Below are 24,482 nucleotides of genomic sequence, written 5' to 3'. Positions count from 1 at the left end.
CCTTTCTAATGGGTGGAAGCCCCCTCTGCTCTAAATATAAAACACTTCCAGCATGCCATTGCTGCAGGACAAGTTTGTTGTGAGACTGTCAGCTCACTGTTGACTTTTGTCCATTGGGTTTCGATAGTGATGTGTGAGCTATCTGTCTCAAAAACAGAAAATTGTGGCCACAGGCTACTTTATTTGGCAGTGATGAACAAAGCATCATTACTAAGTGCCTATAGTTGCCATCACTGCTGAACCTGGGATGAATGTAAACCCTAGTTTACAAAGATCTCCATTTCAATCACTTCTCCAATTTTATATGAATTTATGTGTACATATGAAGATGAATTAGATGTCTCTAAGTAAAGCTAAGAAGCAGTATCACTAGTTGAAAACATTTTTATTCAAGTTAAGGTCTCACAATCTGATATAGGTAAATAACTCTGGATTATAGATCTGCAATAACCATTACATATCTACCATCTACAAATTATTACAGTAACTATAAGCTTCAAGTACAGATACAATGATTTCTAGAAATAAAAATTACCTGCAGCTAAAAATTATGAAATTCATCATAAAGCAGATATATATGGTGATAAGCACCAAAACAGGCTTGTAAACTTAGTGGCATTTCATTTTTTTAACTTATCACTGAGCATATTTCCAGCAATAGCATTTTCTTTGCATTTTATATGAACCAAATTTTTCTTTGTAACTAAGTTCCAAATTGAAATAGCATCTTTTGTATTAAGATGTTTATTATAGAAAATCTTTGAGAATAAAACCCATTACAATGGAAGTTGTTCTTTTATTCAGTTATAGCCCACAGCCTTTACCATTAATCTTGACTTTCATAAAATTGTGCATTCGTGCTAGGGCTTCTTATGATGAAACATTTTCCCGAAAGGGTCAATAAATATAGCTATTTTGTTTTTTACATATACTTGGTTAGCCCTGGAGAAGCAACTTTATCTTCCAAAATGATGTTGCACTGTAATTAGTAACAAGGATCACCAGAATAAGTAACTATGGTATCTTTATCCACTAACAGCACACCTATGTAGGGGAATTATATTTTTCCACATTGCAATTTTTTTATTTCAAAACACTGGCTTTCTGTCCAAAATCTTTGACACCATTGCATCTGGAACAATTCATCTTGACTATACCATTAAAGGAGTGTGAAATGGATAACTTGATTATTTTTCAAAATAAATTTCAACATTAAGCAGCTAATTGTGATACTACTGCTTGCAAACTGTGCATCATTGATACTGATGAAATGGTAATGATGATTGACTGGAACAGACTATTTAAGTTGTGCAAAGGAAATGATGCTCAAGAGTACTGTAAATATTAATATTGTTGTTACAACTAACAATATTAAACAGTCAGGAATTCAATTCTTTACTGGCTGTGCTGCAATTTCTATAGCCAATTGAAAGCTTTCTGCATGATTTAAACGTCTTTGAAAATACAGACCTTCATGAAAAGGACATAGAAAGGAAGTTCAAATTCACTTTATTATCTGTGAGATGCTGTGGGAGGCCTCAGATGATTTTTACAGCTGGGTCTTACTTACGTCCTTCCTGTCATCTGCCCACTGATGTGCAGCTAACAAACATAAGGTGGATCAAGCTAATGTAGCTTGGTAGTACCTTGGTGCCACGAGGTAAATCTAAGGAAGGGGAGCTGAGACAACTCTTGCATCAGATTTAAGCCTCCTAGAAAAAGCTGAGGGAATGGAATATATGTCTTTGCACAGCCATTTTAAAGGCAGAATGGAGTAGAGGTGGAGAGCAATCAGTTATAAGTTCCCCTAATATTTTCCAGAGTGACAGATTTTTGCTTTCATGCAGAAAAGCAAGGCAATTATGCTGAACCTTTACAAATACTAGTTAGGCCCTATGGCTGTAGTATAATGAGCATTACATCTTGAGAATGATGCCAAACACATGGAAAGGATGCAGTGAAGATTTACTAGAATAATACAAAGAATGAAAGACAAGCAATCATGATTATTCTCCTTGGAGAATGGCTAATAAAGGTATTGGAAATTATGAGGAATTTTGATCGAGGAAATAAAGAAAAAAAAACTCATTTCACTGACAGGAGAGTTGATAATCAAAAGATAAAATTTAAAATAATTGGTGAAAGAAACCAGAGGAGAGGAAATTTTTTTTTAAATAGCAGCTTGTTATGAACTGGAATATATTGCCTGAAACAATAGCGGAGGCAGGTTCAAAAGCAAAACGAAATTTGATATATACTTGGAAAGGAAAACGTGCAGGACTGTGGGGCAAGAGCAGGGAAGTGCGATTAATTTAATGCCATTTACAAAGAGCTGATATAACATGAAAGACCAAACTGTCTCTTGTGTTATGTGATCCATAACAGTAATTAAACTTTAATTGACTTTTTTCCTTCTCATTTTGAACTCTGGTATTGGTAGTTCTATTCACTGTATAGCTTTAGGCCTTACACTGCAGATTGTTTCAGTTCATCATGTGCAATAAATACAGGTAATAAAACAAACATCACCTACCAATAATGCAAATGCATTCAATCACCAATGTCAATGTTTCAGTCGAATCAGTTTCAGCTCAGCAACTGCATACCATTTACACATTACTTAAAAGAGTTGGGTCACTTAGGAGTTTAGGTATCACACCCAAATGAAAGTTTTTAAAATTAGAAAATGGATCATTTTTATCGATCACTTTTATCAGTGCTCATTAAATGTATACAGTTTCTGGGTACTCCTGCTAGGCCAAACTCAGTGTGTACAGAAAGTCTTCACACGAAACATAAACCAGACAATTTATGCAACCTATTTTTGCAGAACTTGCACTCAGTCAACAACGTGATAGTTACTCAGACTCACAAATATACACCATTGTTTTGATGAAAACATCTAGAGATGACAGGGATTTTGGTTGTCAGATGGCACACCAGAGAGATTCCTATTTGGCTGTTTCTGGAGTCGCGTGCCACCTTGTTCTGCTCAGGCAGTTGACTGGACAGCAGTGGGTCTTTATGCTATCAAGAATCACGGGGCTTGCCAAAAGCTGCCAGCCAATCAGAGGCTGGCAACTCTACTGAGACAGCAGGACCATAATGAAGGTGTTAACTGCTCATGCTGGCATGACACCCACCCAGCAAAGTGCTGAGTCCTTAGTCTGAATGGAGTATGGTGGGAGGACACTGCAGGAAAGAATACTATACAGGGGCCCCCATAGCCTACAAGCAACCCTTCACAGTTTTGTTTTTGTTGCTCCCCAATAAGAGGCTCAGTTGGCAGTCCATGGCAGGCCTTGTTGCCAAAACTGAAGCTTGGTAAAATCGTAAAGGGGTCAGGGACCACATCTGCTACCCTTCCACCTCATTAAGTGGACCCCAACCATAGACATCCCCCTCCCAAATATGCCTTGTGTCTTTCCTTATTTGTGTTTAAATCATCAATTTGTGTAAGTAGCCAATGCATTGTTGTATGTGTTCTTTTAACTATCTCTGCACTTGGTAGATGTGAATGAAAGATGGCCTTCAGTCTGCATCTGCCCTGCTTTCTGAGTTGCTGGTGTTTTATATAGTTGTGACATCAAACCCTCAGCCTTTATATTATTTTGTTGATGGTGCATTTCTTCACATTTATTTGTATAGTTGCCACTATTCATGAAGCTGATCAGGAATCCCAAAAGGGCTATTACAAATTAATTCCAGAGACCTGAAGCCATTTTTGTTTAAATTTGTTCCAAATATAAATTATTGTCTTTAGTGGTTGAATTGATTTTTTAATCCAGTTTTATTTTTCCCCAAATATGATTTAATTGTATATAAATCTTCAGCTTTTATATTTGCTAGCAATCTTAATTTGCAGAAGTTATCCATAAGGATAAATATGTTGAATTTATTTCTGGAGCAGTCAAACTTTTGCATGAGCAAAGATTGCACTAAATGTAAACATGAAAATTTACATTAACTTAAACTCAAAAGCTACACTTCATTGTCATTACTAATTTTTAAAAGCTGTACTTTAAATAATTGTTATGATTTGGAACCATTTTCATCCACAGTAAAAAAAAACTGAGATACTGTAGTGATAGAAACAAACCATCCGTTGAGCATTCTGTTTAGAAACGGAAGTGTGAATTCATAAGCTCCTTCATTCTTAAGTTCTTTTGTTCATATTTACATAGTTTTATAGAAAGACAGTTAGATTTTAGTTACTGTATTTGTAATTCTGCTCAGCTTTTATTGTAGAACAAAAAAAGATGAAATGCCTTTAACATTTATTCCACAGGAATAAATTTTAACCACTCATTGAGGAACTTCTGATGAAGAGGTCAGGCTCAAATTTACAAAAAGGCATACAAGCCCTTAACCAATTGAACTGACCCCAATGATGACTTGGGGTCAAATAGTACATAAAACATATATTAACGGGTCTCTGAAGATCTCAAATGCATTGCAGTAGCACTTAATTTTCTACATCTTTTTGGCGCATCAATGCACAACAACAGACAGAAACAGTTCTCATGTTTTAGCTGTAATTATAATGTGCTTACTTATATGTGCATGTTAACAAGGCAATCATCCTGCAACAAACCAAGGATTCATTGCTTGGAACGAAACAGTGGAATGTAATTGGATCACTGTTAAATGTAAACACAGTATTGTGCATAATCACATGTCTTTTTCTAGCTCATCCACATTTTTATGATATATGCCCTGTCTTACGATATTCTGTCATGGTGGTACCTTGGTTGCCATGACATAAAATAATTTTGGAACGGATGATTTAGAATAGTCATGTGCTTATTTATTCTCAAGTGTCTATCACAACAGGTTACATATCGTCTAATCATACCAAACGTTTATTCTTTCATTCAGTAATAAGATACCATCTGGCATTATTCCCATTGCAATCCTTGGTCCTGGGAGAATGCATCTAAGCAAAATGGATGTTAACTGTAACAAGTGACATCACAATGGCAATGTGTAGTGAATGAGTAAAAATGTCAAAATTTGTAATAGTAAAGATTGTTTCCAGAGGTCCCAGTCACAGTGTTACGGGTTTTAAAACATTTGTTCTCATAGATTTCAGCATCTCCTGCAAATAATACCTGTTTGGGGCTGTTGAAATTGAATTGGTGCCAAGTAGACTGAAGCTTGACTTGACTTGTTTGTGACTTGTCAATTTTACTGATTCAATCCATTCTTAAACACACTTTGTTCTTTATGAAGTTAGTATCTGAAAAGAAAAGTTCAGGTTAATTTTGTTCTTATCCAAACACATTATTTACAGTAAAGCCAGAAGAAACTGTGAAGCTGTCACTGTGAAAATACATTGACGTAAAGAGTCATAATTTCTTGGGATAATTTGAAAAGCACAGAAGTAGAGAAGAATTTATTTTTACATTTGATGCATTAAAATGGACTTTTTAAATATTAAGGGGATTAGCTTCAATGGTTTGAACACTCTTTCATCAATCTCAATCTATTTTATGTTCTTGCATCTGACTATTTCAAAGAATCAGTGCCACTTGCAGGCCCATAACTAGCTTATTGCATAGCAGTTATGGTTAAAAAGAAAACAAACTTGCTCAGACTATCCGATTATTATAACCAGTTAAGAGATACAGCAGCCAAAAGCTCCAACAGGGTATAAAAATGGAAGGAAATGAAGATGCTTTCTGCAACTCACAGAGCGTTTCTAACTGACGGTTAGTGCTACACTTCATAAAATAGCCTCTTTCAAAATGAGATGTCTTACTCTAAACTTTTGTCTAATATTTAGAATGCAATACTGCAAATCACTTCTACGTGGTTCATTATTTATAATCATTATTTTATAAAAGAAATTAAATTCTTAAGGTACCAACTGAATTATTTTCAAACTTTGAAATGTGGGCCGGGGTGGCATGGTGGTTAGCACAGTGCTAGGGACATGATTTTGATTCCAGCTCGTTTAACTGGCTGTGTGGAGTCTGTACATTCTCCTTCTGTCTGCATGGGTTTCTGTCAAGTGCTCAAATTTCCTCCCACAGTCCAAAAATGTACAGGTTAGGTGGATCAGCCATACCAAATGCAAGGTTGTGCGGATATAGTGGGATGCTGTTTGGAGGTTCATTGGGCCAAATGGCATCTATCTGTCGCGATTCTAAGAAACTATGAAGTTTTCAGATGACACTGCTTCCAAGCCTGGCACTCAAAGATTTAGTGGAGAATACATCAACAGCAATAACAGCTGTCCCACAGCTATTAAATGCTCAAGGAGATTCTGGAGGAAATCCCACCCCAGAAAACTGCTGGCCAATCTGACTAGCTGACAGTTCATAAGTCCAAACTATTGGACGGTGCAGTGGACAGGATTGAGACGATAAGCAGTTCCCAGAGTCTAAATCCTGGAGACCAGATCTAGGTAAGTGCAGATCTCTTGGACAGGAGGGTGGTCGTTTGGTAGGAAAAAAGTGGGATGTTCATGGAGAATGGTAAGGGCGTGGAACGCCCTGCCTGCCAATATAGTTAACTCAGCCACATTAGAGGCATTTAAACAGTCCATGGATAAGCATATGGATAATGATGGGTTAGTGTAGGGGGAGGGGCTTAGATTAGTTCACAGGTCGACACAACATGGATGGCCGAAGGGCCTGTTCTGCGCTGTATTGTTCTATGTTCTATATTCTAGACCAAATTGGAAGGGAGCATCGATAAGGATCAGACTGTGTAGGGGGTGGGGGGGCCTGACGATGATAAGTTGTAAATGGAGTCCCCCTCACAATTCCTATTCAAGGCTTGAGGAGGCTCTCTTTCAGAGCACACACCCCTCCATTGCTGAACTTCTCCCAGCCTGAGCATACGAGCTCTTGACAGGAAACAGCTCTTACGTGGTCATGGATTGACCATTTAATAGATTGGCCAGTTAACAGCATAATTAGCATGCATGCAGATATACCAAGTGACCTAGTGCTATCGACATAAGACAGAGATCAGGATGGGCGGGAGACTGTTACAACGGACAAGCAAGAGTTTTACAGATCCCACCTCCATCTGAAACCCCCCCAACAGGGAAATGTAAAATTTGACCTGTAGAAAAATTTGACTAAAAGACCCAATTGATTAAGTTAATAAACTGGCCAGAGTTATACGAGTTGTCATTCGTAAACGTGGGCAAGATAATGTTTTGTTCAGCAAACTTATTAAGGGATATGGGCCAAAGGCTGGCATATGGAGTCAGGTCACAGATCAGTCATGATCTCATTGAATAACAGAACAGATTGAATGGCCTATTCCTGTTCCTAAGAGAAATGCATATTTTAATTATTTACGATGAAAGTAATTGGTGATCATAACAAAGATCTGGCACAGCATCAGAAACAAAATTAACAGAATAACACAGGAATAAATAGTATTCTTTTTCTGTGAAAGTAGATGATTGTATAAGAAATTATTTAGAACAAACAGTGACAACAGGGATTAGGCCAAAACTTTCAAAGTGATGGATATTTGAGAGTTGAAAACTGTCCCCATAACTTCCAAATGTAGGCATGCAAAATCAAAAAAGCATCCTTTTATTTAGAGATGTAAGAAACTTGGAAAAAGTTCAAAAAGGAGGTCACATCTGCTGGAAGCAAGATAGATATTGGTATGTAATACAGATATATTGAGGATTGCAAATCTTGAAGGTAATTTTGAAAATACTAGGACCAGAGAGTGGAGATATTCATCAGCTATTTCCAAAACTCCTTTTCTTTTTAGCTTGCAACAATGAACTGGCCCAAATGAGCTTCGTGATACATATTACTAGTGCTAAAGATTACAGCGGAGGTAATGATTGTATCGGATCAATGGGGACAGAGAAACAGGACAGCTGAGTGTATAAAGTTTACTTTTCTAACAGTGGATATATCTGGATAAAGCAGAAGTAACTCTGCCTGCAACATTTGTTTGAAATATTTCACAATCACGGTCCTTACCATAGCAGAGCTTCAATCCAAAACTGGAGTTGTGATAAAATAAAAGTCAAAACGAGAACTCAGTGATGAGGAAAGCTAGCACCAGAAGAAGGAAAGGGCAGAGAGGAGGAATTGCATGCAATTATAGAGACTTTTCGAAAAGGGGCTTAAACAATGACTGCTGGATGGGAATGGAAGCAGCAATAATAGTTCACAACAGTAATCCAGGAAGTTCCTAACAGTAATGAATTTGACTCAGTATGGTTTGTGTGATCAAGACATCAATTGTGATGAGTAGAGTTTATAAAAGTCAGTAGAGCTATGGACATAACTCAATAAAAATTCAGTAGTGGGGCTGATTGAAATGGACAAATGAGTTATACTGTTGATTCTTGTAAAAACCCACATGGGTTCACTTAATGTCCTGCCATCCTTATCTGCTCTGACTTACATATGATTCCAGATCCCCAGCAATGTGGTTTACTCTTAACTGCCCTCTGGGAAATTAAGGATTGGCAATAATTGCTGATCTGGCTAGTAGTGCACATGTCCCATTAACAAATTTGAAAAGAAAATGTTGTTTTGTGGACATAAGCCAGCACAACAGTTGGACCAGGGAAAACCAGCAAAGAATTCTCACAAGACTGTCCTGGTTCTTAATGTGCAGTGGCAAATAAGATGCAGCCTGGGGAGTGATATTTTTTAGAACAGTCCATTTATTGAATGAGAGCATTGTTGGATAGGCCAGTATTTATTGCTCAACTTTAAGGGCTGAGGGCCTGTTGGGAGTATTCAGTGTTAAGAGCAGGATATTCTACAAACTGTATACATTAAATAGTAAGTAAACCCAGAATTAGGAAAACAATGGCGCAATATATCTGTACAAATAAATAAAATAATTTGATATTATAAATTTTCACATTTCTGGCATTCTCATGCAGTAAGGACCATAATTTTAAAACAATTGTGAAATAGTTCTAATGTTGCGGTGCCACTTCTGCTTTTCTCCAATAATATATATCTACAGTTAAAAAAAAACAAACTTTATACACTTGGCTGTCTTGTTCCCCTATCCAAAGTGATCCTATACAATAATTACCTTCAATGTAATCTTCGGTATTGATAAAATACATACTTCTGTTTAGGCTAGTTTAGTATTGCATTTTTTAAGAGAGGGAATTCACTATTAACTTCATAAGTATCTTACACATTTTTTTAAAAAATAAGATTATTTTATTTGAATTACATCAATACATATGCAAAAGAGGAACCACATATCATTCAAACTTAAGAAAGAGAGAGAGAGAGAGACGTTTTAACATGTGGAGGCGAAGGGTTGGCAGGATATAGGGACAGAGTAAGGGGAGCAGTGCAACAATGGTATTTAGGATTGGACATGTACTGTGTAGCCCTGACAGAAGAACTATAAATACAATATGCTTGCCTACGTACATGGAATAGGCTGCAGATAAATCAATAAAATACAACAGCATGATAGAAACATTTGTAACAACAATTGGTCTGGGTAGAAGTAGCAGCGATTCATGATTCCATTCCAATTTCTCTGCTAATTGATCAAGACTCAAAAATGTTAGACTGATGTTACCTTTGGGAACAGAATACCAGTGTTGTAATTGTTCACAATCCTAGGATTTCAATGGTGTTCTTTCCCACTCATTATATATAGTACTAACACATTTGTCTGTTCACACTAATTTAATGCCAGACAATAGAACATAGAACATGGAACAATACAGCGCAGAACAGGCCCTTCGGCCCTTGATGTTGCGCCGACCTGTGAACTAATCTAAGCCCCTCCCCCTACACTATCCCATCATCATCCATATGCTTATCCAAGGACTGTTTAAATGCCCCTAATGTGGCTGAGTTAACTACATTGGCAGGCAGGGCGTTCCATGCCCTTACCACTCTCTGAGTAAAGAACCTGCCTCTGACATCTGTCTTAAATCTATCACCCCTCAATTTGTAGCTCTGCCCCCTTATACAAGCTGAAGTCATCATCCTAGGAAAAAGACTCTCACTGTCCACCCTATCTAATCCTCTGATCATCTTGTATGTCTCTATTAAATCCACTCTTAGCCTCCTTCTCTCCAATGAGAACAGACCCAAGTCTCTCAGCCTTTCTTCATAGGGCCTGCTCTCCAGACCAGGCAACATCCTGGTAAATCTCCTCTGCACCTTTTCCAATGCTTCCACATCCTTCCTGTAATGGGGCAACGAGAACTGCACGCAATATTCCAAATGAAGCCGCACTAGTGTTTTGTACAGTTGCAGCATGACATCTCAGATCCGGAACTCAATCCCTCTACCAATAAAACCTAACACACCATAAGCCTTCTTAACAGCACTATCAACCTGGGTGGCAACTTTCAGGGATCTATATACATAGACACCAAGATCCCTCTGCATATCCACACTACCAAGAATCTTTCCACTGACCCGGTAGAATGAAGTGACACAATAATGATCAGTTAGCCAGATCAATGACATTCACTGTGTGTGTGTTTTAGGCTGTTGTAAAGGAAAGCATGATCTTTTTCTATAAAATACATATTGTAATGTTTCAGCTTGTCACCCTGCACAAAGAAATATATGCGATCTGATCTAATGCTAAATGCACATTTGTCTAATTATATGTTCTCATGTGAATTCTTGACTGATTAATTACATTGAAGTGTACAATCACAACTTCAGAATTTTTTTGAAGTACTCCAATCTACTTTAGCTTCTAATATCTTACTTGCTTCTCACAAGGAAATTGATTAAAACTATTTTGCTTTCATATATGCATAAAGAATACTAATTACTGATGTAAATGCAATGGATCAAGGATTAGTGTTTTTTAATGTCATACCTTTCTCCTAAAATTGCAATATGGAAGAGCATATTTTACACCAATTTGGATGTTTTTTTGTATACAAATTACCTAATGTTAATATGCAGCTGGTTGGCGTTAATTGGCTGTATGGATATAAAACAGACATAGCAGGGCTGTTGTGTGGTACACTGGCAGTGTGCCTATGCTTGGACCATGAGGACTGGGTTCAAGTCCCACTTGATCTAGAATCATATAATAACATCCCTGAGCCAATTGATTAATTGGTACAATTTTTAAAAAGGGGGAAATGTTGGAAAACAATTTACTGGTGGTGGTTAATAGATTTTTTAAAAATCCTAGGTGATGTGGTAATGGGGCAAAAAAATTCAGAAGTTTGTAACAACACTTCTAGATATATAAAGAAAGCATTAACAAAAAAGGGAAACATATAGGACTGGATTGCGGATGGAGCTGGAAGACTGAAAAGTTGATCAACTCTATCTACAAAGAAAAATGTCTTAGTTTCGTTTTCACCGAATTGGGTTGGATCAGAAGTGACACCTAGGATTTACATAATGTCTCAAGCACTTACTGTGAGATTCTACAGCCCGAGGTATAAGCATGATGGCCTGTATAACGAAGGTCACAACGAACAACATTATTGGCGTAGTCTGACTCTGGCACTAGATAGCTTGGATTTACTGCAACCTGTTGAATGAGGAAAAAATACATCAGTGACAATTCCAGTAATGTTATTTCCCTTCAGTGATGATTGTGTAGTATCACTTACTTTTAGTATATAGTTTCCTGCCTTAACATCTGTAATATCGATCCATTGGCAGTCAATATCAGCATTGTAGGTATCGTAACACCCTGGACTCAATCCCTGCAAACACGAAGTCAATTTTAGAAAAGTATACAATTTATTTAAATATATTAAGAAATATGCTTCAAATTTGGTTGACTAGACTTTCCTTTTGCAAATTAGTGGCATTTTTATGAAAAGGCTGTGAACGTATTTTTTCATGACTATAAAACTTTTTATATCTCATGACAAATTACTCCCATTTTTAATCAAGCCATTTAGAGAAGCCTTGCATTCAGTCAGTTATCATTCAGGGATGTTCTGGAACAGCAGAATTTTTCTACACACTTGAGTTGTTATATTGCCCAGCTCTCATTGAAGGCATTAAAAACAATATGTGCTACAGGCAAAATTTACCTGAGTCAAGCTAAATTGAGTGGCTGATGCCTGAAAGGCATTTTTGAACCAGTTGGCTTATTTAAAGACAATCAGGAAGATTTTCCTGGCCATCTTATGTAGCTGTTAATACAATTTTGGCAGAATCTGTATTTATGACCAGCAAGATAATCATTAAAAGTTCAGGCACTAGGCTTACTAATTGGCTGACTAATTGAATGGCAGTAATTGATAGAAGTGCAAGCATGGTAGGGTGGGTCACTTTGTATTAAAGCTCTTTTGTACCTGACAGTAAAAGTTAAATAATTTGAATTAACTAATAAATTTTATCTCCATATTTCTATAAAATGTGATTTCCAGTGTTCTTTTAAAATTCCTCGCCAAGGCACCTAAAGACTACAATAGAGAATTGAGTATTATTTTGCAATTCACCATAGTTCATAGGAAGTTCATGTAAGTACTTTTCTATTTTTATACTATCTCATGTATGTAACATTAACTTAAGCTGAATGAACACTATGCTCTATTATATTTTTGTTTTGATGGTGACAACATGTAGCATTCATTGGTGTACTCGCAAAAGTGCTACAATGATCCTGTATATTTAATGGATTCAGAAAAATTTATAACAAAACCAACATCTGAGTTAGCAGCAAAATAACAAATAAATTTGGTTCCCTGTTTCTACCAACAGTGTTAGTTTTCGTCGATGATAGGAGTAGGTAGAGTTGCTGATGTTCAATGTCCATCAGGCCAAGCTCTTTACAGCCATACTGAAGTTGATGAAATTCTGCAAGTCCTTTACAAATAATTGAAGCAATTTCGCTATCACAGACTTACATGGCTCTTCCCCACCCACTGCTGATTAGTTGCAAAAGGACATCTTAGAATAATATTCATGTACGTTCTATATCCAGATAAAAATAATTCAGGAGGAAAGATTCTGGCTAAGCCATCATTAATTTGTTTTTCAAAAATTTAAAACCTCATGTGAATTATGGGATGCCTTACTATATCATAAAATTAAGCAAATCACTGGTATAAAAGCCTACATTGTAAAAGTGGTTATTTTTAACTGCATGACAGCAATGCAAGTCCACATCTCAGAAGTGTTGCAGACCTTTTCTATTTATCCAAAGAACATGGTACTTTACTTCTGGCAAGCTAATTCTATGAATTCCAAACATATTGCTAAATTAAATTCCATTAACCATTTTGACCTGATTCTCTTGTTCAATATTTAAAGTATTTGCAAAGAAAACACATAAATAATAGTTGTTTAAATTGCAAGCTTCAATATCATTTACTAAAACAAAATCGGCTTTGAGAAAAGCTAAGCTCTGAGTAATGTACAGAAATACACATATAATATACAAGATAGTGGAGCAGTGGTACTGCCAGTAGAGCAGGAATCCCAAGGCCCATGCTAATTAATGAAGTGGAAATTGAAAGCTAGTCTTAGTAATGGTGCCATGAAACTAGCATAGGTTATTTTAAAAGACCATCTGGTTCACTAATGTATTCTAGGAAAGGAAATGTGCTGTCCTTTAATAAAATTAAAATCTTTTTGCAGATGCAGACATTCAAAATATAAACAAAGTACTGAAAGAATTCAGCAAGTCTGAGTTAATGTTTCAAGTCCATGAGGAGTGAGGTCCACATCCCATGGAAAAATGATGCGAGAGAAAAAAAATAAAAAGAAAAGCAGAAAATCGGCAATTGTACAATGTGCACTTCCTGGAATCCTTGCAAATCCTTGTCTTGCTCTACCTAATGCGCTTTTACATACATTAGTAGGGTATTGAATATTGTCGTAAATTGAAAAAAAATAGCGGTCTCAAGATCAGTCTTCTGGGGATCCAACTTGACATTTCCATGTCAACTTGGTGGTGTTTTCTCTACTTAACACATAAAGAATTACTTTAGCTCCTTAATTCCTTTGGAATCTTTCATCACCACAGGATCTCTCAAAGGAAGAGCCAAATTAAGTACACTGATGTGTGTTCATTGTTTTAATTTAGGTAACCCAGCAACTAATTTGTGCACAGCATACTACTGCAAACAGCAATGTGACAATGACCAAACAATTTTTGTGTCATTGGTTCACTGGCTAGGACACAGGGGATAATTCTCCTATTCATTTTCAAAACATTCACCTCAGAAAAGAGACAGACCCTTGATTGAATCTGTATCTGAAATACAATATCTCTGACAATACAATACTTTCCAATCTGTCCCTCTGGACTATCAGTCTTGGATTTTGTGCTCAAACATAGAGTGGGACTTCATCCCACAACTTTCTAACTTAGGTCAGTTAGCTAACAACTGAGCCACAATGAATATAGATTAAAGCTATTTGTAAGAATCATGGATTTGTAACTGTATAGTATTAAAGGTTTTTCGTGTACCTGTGAATGTGCTGTGCAAGCATATCTTCTGTAATACCCATAATCACAAGAGGAGTCCTCCAGACAAAAACTGGCTTTATGTCCTTCAGCAACTTTTCTCTGCGTGGTGGCATCCAGGAGATCATAATGGCTGAATTCATCCATGCTGTGGTAGTGCCTGTGATTTAAAAAAACACTTCAGTACTGCTGTGCTTAAATATAAATAACAAATAATGTTATTGGAATCTCCCCAGTACTCTGTGGCTGTGGATGTTAACTGGTTAAACTCCAACTATACTTAGGCATACATTTGGAGATATCTAAATTTCTGCCCTGTGAACTTGTACCAAAACTTCCTTGGTTTTGATAAGTGGTTTGTATGTTCCATTATGGAGGGACTGTTTCATGTAGACTATCTAATATATGTAAGACTCTACCTGGCTAGATTTTTCAGTGGGCTAATTTGGAGACTCTGAAAATTGGTAGCTGGTTTCCGTGTATGTCAACCAACAAGCCAAAAGCAAAGCTGTAGTCACAGTCTTGCCTTTGTGATTACTGTACATTGAATTCTAATGCTTTATAAAGAAATAGATAAAAACTGGATTAAAATAAAGTAGAACAGGAATAACAAATCATACAGCAGATCTGAAATGGTGATCTGGCAAGTAGGGCTTTGGCTGAACAGTTTGCCAACTGAACAATTTGGTAATGGGTTATGAATATTTTTAACTAAAGTTATGCAGCAATTTATTTATAATATTGAATAGATGCAGTTTCATAGGAACAGTATTTTCTTCTTCAACAGCATTTTTTTCATGGAAGAAAGACTTGCATTTATATTGAGCTTTTCAGATGTTCCAAATTGGTTTACAGTCAATGAGTTATTTTTAGAAGGTAGATTCTGTCATAAAATAGGAAATGCAGCAGCTAATTGGGACAGCAAGCTCCCAAAATATGATAATAATATGAAATGGGTGTCACTTTACTTTTGAGCAATGTTATCAAAACCAAAGTGCTGCTTGTACCAAATCTCCAAGCAGCTTTGGAACCTCTGTGTCCACCACTGATCAATCAGAAATCTGCACACTTACCTGTTATGTAGCAGCCAGTAAAGATTGTTTAGTGTAGAAAGTCACACAGAGTCCTATGAAAAAAATCAGTTTGGAAATGCCCTCCCTCTTTACAATACTCGCTGCAGTTTGGTTAGTTTAAATCTCCAGTGTAAACATTGGTATAATCTGAGTCAGAGAATAAATGGGTAGTGGGTGAATTAAGTAGACAGGCCGGGCAAGGTTGCAGGTGGGTATGCTAACAGATGTGTAGGTTGGCAGGGGGTAGGAGGACAAGTTCATGAAGTGGTTCAGGGAGAATCATATTTGGAGAAGTGGTCAGGTTGAGGAGTCAGACCAGGTTGATCAGGTCGGATCAGGGTGGCTAGTCATGTAAGGAAGGGTAGTCACTTTACTGACTGGTCAGGTAAGATTAAGAAGGTTCATTGGCTGGTGAGAATAGTCAACTCAGATTGAGGGGTTAGTCCAATGACAATGCGGTATCCAGATTGGTAGCTGGTGGTTGAGAGATAGTATTCAGATCAAATCAGGAGGTAGTTGGGGTTTAGCAAAATCAGAAGCGATGGTTGAGGGCGGGGAGGGGGAGCGGAGAAATTCAATGGAAGTAATCATGAGGACACAGTTATGGGCAGTCAATGGTGTAGTTACTCAAGAGTTAGACCAAGGCTATTGTGTCCAATGTTTCTTGTTAGCTTTCCAGTTAAGTGCATCATGACTATTAATATTTCTAACATCAGCCATGATTAAATGGCGGAGTGGACTCGGTGAGCCGAAAGGCCTTACTTCCACTCCTATGTCATATGGTCTTATGGTCTTAATTCTAATTTATTGTCAGATACTTCTGTGGGGGTTCTGGAGAGCAGCGCATTTGTCCATCAGAAATTCAAACGCCCATGAAAGTCAGCATGTTGGCACTTCAGATCCCTTATACACTTTGTAGGTCTTATGCCTGGTTTCCAATGTTCCAGAAACTCAACGATCCGGGCATTCTTTGTCATAATGGCAAGATTCTCCAAAATCCACTAATACCTTAAGAATCCATTTCATAAATTTGCACTTAAATGTGCGCAGCAAACTCTTTCTCCCAACTTTCTGGCCTTTGTTTTTCCATCTGCCATAATGTCATGCTAACTGGTGACTTGTTTGTCATTCATTCCCTGCCACCTTTGATGCTCTCATTCAGACCCCCATTTGAGTCAGTAAGTTTGGCTTCAAGTCCAACCATGGAACTAGGCAGAAAACTGAAGCTTGACAATACTTCATTGTCATTCTGAAGAACTTTCAGGGATAACATGCTTTGGTTGAGATGCTAAAGTGACCTCATCTGCTTCTCAACTTAAGAGATCCCACACCAGTATTTCAAAGAAAAGCCAAGGCGGTAACCATGATAATTCAGAAAATATTTATCCCCTAATCAATGCAACGAAAACAGACAAATTTTCTCATCACTTATCCGTTTGTGGGAACTTGCAATGAACAATCTGGCTATGTGGTTTCAGCATTACATCGGATTTAGCCAAACATCACCAGGTCTGATTTAGTTTTGCCAAGTTCTCTTGAGTGTCATTGTTCTCTGTTAAATAGCGTCCATTGCATAGCGTCATCTAAACTTTTTACCAGCCCCCTACCTAAGTCCTGAAGTTCCTGTTCTAACTCAAGTTTTCTCCAGTTTTATGTCCTCTGCAACATTCTGTCCTCTTGACCCTATTCCCACTAAACTGTTGTAGGACATTCAGGAAACCCATTCTTCTGCATTTCTTAACCACTCAACACCCTATTTTTAAGAAAGGCTAAATTATATTAAAATGAAGTGCCCGCTAATCTGTCATAGAAAGTACCTGAAACTCTGGAATAGAGGTGTACTTCTGTCATCTCCTGTAAAGGGAAGAATCAGTGGAAACAAAAAGCGCTGCATCTGAAGATTGTATTAAGTACAACCACAGTGCTAATCCCACATTACCAATACAAGTGCCAAAAGATCTGCAGTTGCAAACCTAGCCGCCAGTGTTGGTACTTCTGGTCTGAAGGCACCAAAATGATCTGATCATTGTTAGGAGATTGAAAGATCAAAACAGTATTATTTGTTTTAGATATTTTTAATCACCCTATTCAGAAATGTTCACACAATTCTGGAGAAAATGGGATTTGAACTCAGGCGTTCTGGTACAGATACCACAACAGTGCTATAAGAGTCTTCATTTAAATGTCATGCCGCCCTCCCAACACCAGTTTCTTTGTACATTCTTTAACTGAAGCAACTGATTTGCTGTTGAAGATGAAAAGTACAGCGAGAATCTTGGAGTATCCCTCTGGTTTTATGTGTATGCTTGCATCTGGGAAGTGGAATGTTTTCAGGGACACAGGTCAGTCAAATCAGTCCCAGACTATTTAATTCAGCTATAAATGTTCCAGAATTAAAATCTTCTGTCCATGCATTAAGGCAAATAATTACAATTAAAGTTTCACATTTAATTCTTTATAATAGATTAGTTCAGATGTTAGTGTGGAAATTGTAACACCAACACCACCATGATGCCTTGAAGTGATTTCTTGACCCCAAGTTTTTTTTGTGAGCAATGGAAGGGTGGGTACTTGATAATTGCTGAAAGAAATAATTTTACGTTTGGGTGGAGAAACAACTTACTTAAGAGCACCAAAGGGCTTGAAATTAGCAGTTAGCCTACTCATAATTGCATAAAGCTAGGAAGACGGAATAGGAACAAAAATTGAAGAAGTTTACCCAGATTATTTTCTAAACAGATTGGCTTCGACTTTTGCCAGAACAAACTGCTGACATATTAAAACCTCTAGTATGTTAATACCCTCTTTGTCACCATTGCCAAATCAACTGATTCATCTTTGTGCACAGTTGATTTTTTTTCCATTATGGGTGCCAACACTACTTAATCCAAAAAGCCATGATTTTAATCATTGAAATTGTATTACAGAACAATTAGTCTCTCAGTATACCCACACATGGAATATTTTATTCTGATTACATGTTTAGGAAATATATAGAAAAACAACATTTCTCTCCTGATTTTGTCAATCAGCATTTTGCAATAGCTAAGCCATGAGTGCAAATCATACCAAAGCTAATGAGAGACGACACATTAATTAATCATTTATTATCTAATTTTCCATTGTTTTACATAGAAACATAGAAATAGGGAGGATAGCAGCAGCCCATGATCAAAATTTCTGAATGTTTTCCCTATTAAGTGCCTTAAGCAATTTATCTTTTTACTGATATTCGTTTAGCCGATAAAATTCAGGTAACCAATGTTTTGATCGATGTCTGTGTTGCTTCCTATAAAATATGAGCTAATTGCCTATTTATTTAAAGAAAAACTATCAATCTCTTAATCTCAAGACAGCATGTTTTTGAAATGCACATCACTGTTGAGTACAATTTTATACCAAGAACAACTAAAGCCAATTAATAGCATTGATCCATTAACACTTTTGAAACAGCAAATGCTCCAGTGCCAAAATGCAGTAATTCAAGGTGCCATGCACAATATTTTTGTAAAATGGCTTCAGAACTAGGTACAAAGATACTTTGCCCTCAAGACTTTCACAGTCCTTCAACAGTGACAGCAGAAACAAGTCATCACCCATTGTATATGTAGGGCAACAAAGAGATTAGATATAGAGAGGTAGGCATCCATATTTAAAAACATGGAAGAAAAGCTAAGTGAAACTGACATAAGAGCAGGAAACTATCATGCAAATGAAATCAAGGAATGCAGCTTATGATAGTTTGAGGGTCCAGAAATGCTGATGAAAGAAAAATAAGAGTTGCTGATACAGTATATATTTTATACATGAAATCATATTCTAAAAGCTCTTTAAAGTATGCATAACTAAATAAACAATTTTTGAAATGTTTCTATTCACAGTGTTGCTTTGCAATACTCAGCACCGTCTATTGTACGGTGAAAATATTCTAAATTCTACTTCAAAAAGCAGATGAGATGCAGATGAGAAAAAACAAACTCTTCTGACCTAATGCCACCTGTGACCCCAATGGAAACCAAGAAGAAATTTCAGTTAAATTACCCTCTTACTGTTAAACATTACTAAATATGCTCATATTAACAGGAGGTGTAGTACCCCTCTTCCCTTCCTCAGTGGTTGTATCACAGCTCTGGGCACTTTATTTCAGTCCCACATTGCACTGCAATCTCATTTTGGGACAACAAACAAAATGAAAGATAGTTTGTGTATCCTGGAAAATAAAGAAATGCCAAATATTACTGTAAAATGTTAGAAAGATACTTTATGTATATCTTCACAGTAGAAAGCACAATAAATATTTTGGAAACAACGGGGAACCAAAGGTCCAAGAAGAATGAGGAAAGTAGAGACAAAATCAATGTAATTTAAGACCTATTACAGGACAAAACAGTGGGAATGATAGGAACAAATCCTGTGAACCTGACAACCGGTAACCTAGATTTTTTTTAAGAAAGATAGCTGCAGAGACAGCAAATGCATTGATTTTGATCCACCAGATTCCTTAGATTCTATGTAATTCCCAAGGATTTGAAGCAAATATAACCCTGTCATTAAAGAATAAGAAGAGAGATGGTTTTATAGGCCAATTGACCTAACATTAGTAGCAGACAAAATACTAGAATGTGTTATTAGGGATGTAATAATAGGTCACTTAGAAACTCACAATATGATTAAGTAGCATCAACATGGATTTGTGAAAGGGAAATAGCGTTTAAAAAATCTTTTGGTGTTTGAGAATGTAACCAGTCAGATGGATAAGGAGAAACCCGTGAATATGGTGTACTAAGATTTTCAAAACACACCAAGTAAATGTTTAACACAACATTAAGATCTATGGAATTGGAGGTAAAGTATAGGGTGGATAGAGGTCGTGCTAATTGACAAAAAGCACAGTGTGGGAATAAATGAGATAATTTTGGTCTGACAGGTTCTGAATTGTACTGTGTTGAAAGGATCAGCCCTCACTTATCCAATATCTGCAAACTATGTGAATTACTTGAGGGAACTGTGTGTAGTTGTGAGATAACAAGGTAGAGAGCTGGATGAACACAGCAGGCCAAGCAGCATCATAGGAGCAGGAAGGCTGACGTTTCAGGCCTAGACCCTTCATCAGAAATGGTGTAGTTGTCCTTGTTTTCTGATGATACCAAGTTAGATAGCAAAGTAAATCATGAAATGGATGCAATCAAGTTGCTCAGGGATCCAGACAGGTTGAGTGAGATACAAAGTAGCAAAATATAAAACTATCACTTTCGTCAGAGAAATGAACAAGAAGAATACTTTTGGATGTGAAAGGCGAGGAAATATTTGCATTCAAAAAGGCCTGAGTGTTCTATTCGTGAATCACAAAGTTAATATGCAGGTACAGCAGGCAATTAGGAAGGCAAATGATACGTTAGCTTTCATTACAAAGGGGTTTGAGCATAAGAGTTAAAAAGTCTTAATACAATTACACAGAGTTTTGGTGAGGCCACACCTGGAATACTTGAGCAGTTTTGGTCACCTTATCTTAGAAACAATCTTTACATGCCCTTAAGGGAATGCAATAAATGTTCATTAAGGTGATTCCTGGAATGAGGTAATTGTCCTGTGAGAAGAAATTGGGTAGACTAAAATCATCTTTCTCAAAATATGGAATAATGAGAGGTGATTTAATGGATTCAAAACATTTTCAGGGGCTGGGCAGGGTACATAAGGAGAAAATGTTTCCTTTGATGAAGTGATCGCGAAGTGTCAAAACCTTGAACTGAGAAATGGCCATCAAGATGAGGAGAATTTATTTTCACTCAGTGTTGTGAATCTTTGAAATCTTTACCCCAGAGAGCTGTGGATACTCAGTAATTAAGCTTTTTCAAGCAAGAGGCAAGTCAATTTTTGAGCCCTGGGAGAATTAACTGTGTTAGGGATAGTGCAGGGACGTCAAATTAAGGTTAAAAAATAGCCGAGTTTTTTTTTGATAGTGATATGAGCTCAAGGGGCAAAACAGCTCACACCCACACCTTTTCGCTGATTTTATGTTCTTAAAAAAGATGAACATCTGTCACTATTTCAGTAATTACTTTTCTGAAGTAATGTTCCTTTGGAATACATTTCTGATCATAAGAACTTTGGCTTTAAATTTAGGTTTGGAGTCTGGGATCACCTATGAATCTATTAACTGAAACCTTCCTTACCCCTTTAGTACAGGTCTGACTCCCATGAAATTGGCTCAAGATATATCATACACAATAAAAGGTTGTACCACTCAAAGGCAGTAACAAGAACTGAATTCGATGAACCTTCCTTTTATTGACTCCTTACGTGCCATAAAGGCTTCGTTCTTTTAAAAAAAAGTCGATATTACCAAGCTCTGTAGATTTTGTATGTCATATATCTGTGCCCTGACAATTATATTATTAGCTTTGTAAGCAAGTTGAGCACCATAAAAGCTCTTCACTCTTGTATACTCTAGAACAGATATTGGCATTTGAACTTATACTGTGCCTTTCATTGTCACAACATCCCAAAGCATTTTCAACCATTGAATGAATTAATTAAAGTGGTTATTATGTAGCAAACCTGATGACCAAACTGCCCACAGCAAGCTTCCACACACAACAGTGCGATATTGATCAGATCATCTATTTTAGTGATGTTGATTCAGGGGCAACTATTTGTTAGAGTACAGGGGTAACTGCCCCTGCACTGGTTCAAAATAATTATTTGAGATGTTTCAGCTTTGCCTGAGAGAGTGGTCCACTTCAATGCAAACTCGCATCTGAAGACCACACCTACAAAGATGTGACACCCCTCAGTACCACACTAGAATCTAATGTTGGAATACTGACTCAACTCTTGGAGTGAGATTCCAGCTATAGCATGACATTCCAGCAAGGACCCTATCATGCTTCTTAAACTTGTATCAAGCTGGATCAGAAAAGTAGAGAACATCATACTTGCATTAGAGCAAATGAAGGAAGACCTAAAAATGAGAGATGGGAATTGCCTGAAAGTATGAGGATGGCATTATTTTATTTTGTTTAGTTAACCTAATGTAATCTGAAGGCATTGCTACAAAATTTACATCATGTTCAGAGATACAAATTGATTTGCATGTCCATGAATTGCTAAATGTTGGTACACAGGTACAGCAAGTAAGCATGAAAGCAAATAGGGTGTTACAATTGATTGCAAAGGCAACTGAATACAAAAGTAGGAAGGTTATGTTTTATACAGGGCACTGGTGAAACTGAATTTGAAATACTGTACATTGTATTAGTCACCTTATTTAAGTAATGATATAAATGCCTTGGAGATAGTTTAGAGAAGGTTTATTAATTCAGAGTCATACCACATGGAAACAGATCCTTTGGTCCAACCAGTCCATTCTGACCATATTCCCAAACTGAACTCGGCCTATATCCCTCCAAAGGTTTCCTATTCATGAACCTATCCACTAATACCTGGAATGGGCAGTTTGTTTTATGAGGAAGGGTTGAGCAAGTGAGTCTTGTGTCCACTCGAGTTTAGCAGAGTAATGGAGCGACTTGACTGAAGCATACATAATCCTGAAGGGTACTGATGGGTAGACATGGAGAAGATGTTCCCTGTTGTGGGGGGATCTAGAACAAGAGTGGCTGTTTAAAAATTTCCCTCAAAGAGTTGATGGCCTTTGAAATTCCTCCTAAGACGTACTGAAACAGAGTCCTTCAATATGTTTTAAGGTAGAGTGTGTGTGTAAATTATTGTTAAGCGAGTGGGTGAAAGGTTATCAGGATAGGGAGGAATGTGGAGTTGACTTTACAAATGGGATCACATCATCTTATCGGATGGCAGAGTAAGGGACTCGAGGGGCTGAATGACCTACTTCTGCTCCTGAATTGTATATAAGCATGTACATTCATAACTGTTGAAGTCCGATAATGGCAGGGAGCGCACATTATACTGCAATCCCTACTTACCGGTGACAACTGTGCCATTCCCATGAGTAACGAGGTCGGCTCGGTAAAAAGTCTGCTGTGCCCTGGTTCTTCACTCTCTGTGGGAATCTTAGCAGCACTCTCATATCGTAGTCTCTGACATCCGCACTGTACGCTGAACTACAAGGAAACGTGAAACAAGAGAGAGCCACCGTCACGCAGTGAAACATAAACTTCTTGCTTACCAAAAATCTCCAACTATAGTTCAACAGATGGACAGTGACTTTTTCGGGCCATCATTACATGAGTAGCCCTTCGTCACCTGGAAAACCGCTTTAAACATGTTACAGCTACCGCTCTGAATTTATAGTTATGAGCTTTCACATTAACTGGATTTTGGAAATCCAAGTGAATTTCTAATGAACAAATCAGAAGAAGTTATCCAAATGAAATCGGTTGTTAGGCGTCCTGTTAAAGTCATCTGATAGAAACGTAACTTATAAAACAAATAATTAAAAGTGTACTGCCCTACACGGACACAGAACACATCCCAAAATGAGAGCTGCTACTACTCAGAAACTAATTTAATCCAGCAGCTATTGCAGCTGTACCTCGCCGTGACTTCTCTCATCCTGCAGTTTTCCGTAATCTCTTTCAATCCTCGCTTCATAACTCTGGATTCATGCCGAATCCCGTCTCCAAATTTGCGCCGAACGGTCTTAGAAAGTCAAACCACAGCACACCCAGTCTATGGTTGTACAGCTCCACTTGCTACATTCCTATTGTATCGGATTGTTGCAATATAGACCGTTCCATTATAATACAATGGCTGCAAGTTTACGGATTTTAAAAAAAAACTCTGGATGATGTCGAACGGGGAAATTAAAAACATAAAAACTTTGCGGGCTGTGAGAAGCTACACATAGTAAATGACGCGAAGGCAGAAGAGGACTTCATAATGCAACTGCGAAGCACATGTTTCTGATTATGCACACTGTACCTTGCCAAGCAATTTTCCTCTGCGGCGCATCTAAGGTTGTACATGTGCATCTTCTGAACGTACGTTGAGACTTGAATATAGTACGGATCTGGGACTAAATCTGGTAAACCTAAAATAAAATGC

General features: G+C 37.3%; 1 protein-coding gene across 2 annotated transcripts in view; it reads right to left on the bottom strand.

Annotated features, from left to right (window-relative positions):
* Window positions 1-373: 373 nt before the first annotated feature.
* The window catches only part of LOC125450929 (protein-lysine 6-oxidase), a 115,602-nt gene continuing 91,493 nt past the window's right edge, over window positions 374-24,482 (bottom strand). For both annotated transcript variants that reach the window (XM_048527377.2, XM_048527378.2), the window contains 6 exons: window positions 24,360-24,468; window positions 23,402-23,539; window positions 14,392-14,548; window positions 11,573-11,668; window positions 11,375-11,490; window positions 374-5,239 (listed from right to left, as the gene is read on the bottom strand). In XM_048527377.2, the coding sequence (XP_048383334.1) occupies window positions 5,233-5,239; window positions 11,375-11,490; window positions 11,573-11,668; window positions 14,392-14,548; window positions 23,402-23,539; window positions 24,360-24,468 (623 nt within the window). In that variant the 3' untranslated portion in view covers window positions 374-5,232. The remainder of the gene's footprint in view (window positions 5,240-11,374; window positions 11,491-11,572; window positions 11,669-14,391; window positions 14,549-23,401; window positions 23,540-24,359; window positions 24,469-24,482) is intronic.

The sequence above is a fragment of the Stegostoma tigrinum genome, chromosome 3 (assembly GCF_030684315.1).
Source record: "Stegostoma tigrinum isolate sSteTig4 chromosome 3, sSteTig4.hap1, whole genome shotgun sequence".
Lineage (NCBI taxonomy): Eukaryota > Metazoa > Chordata > Chondrichthyes > Orectolobiformes > Stegostomatidae > Stegostoma > Stegostoma tigrinum.
This window is presented reverse-complemented; position numbering and strand designations above follow the sequence as displayed.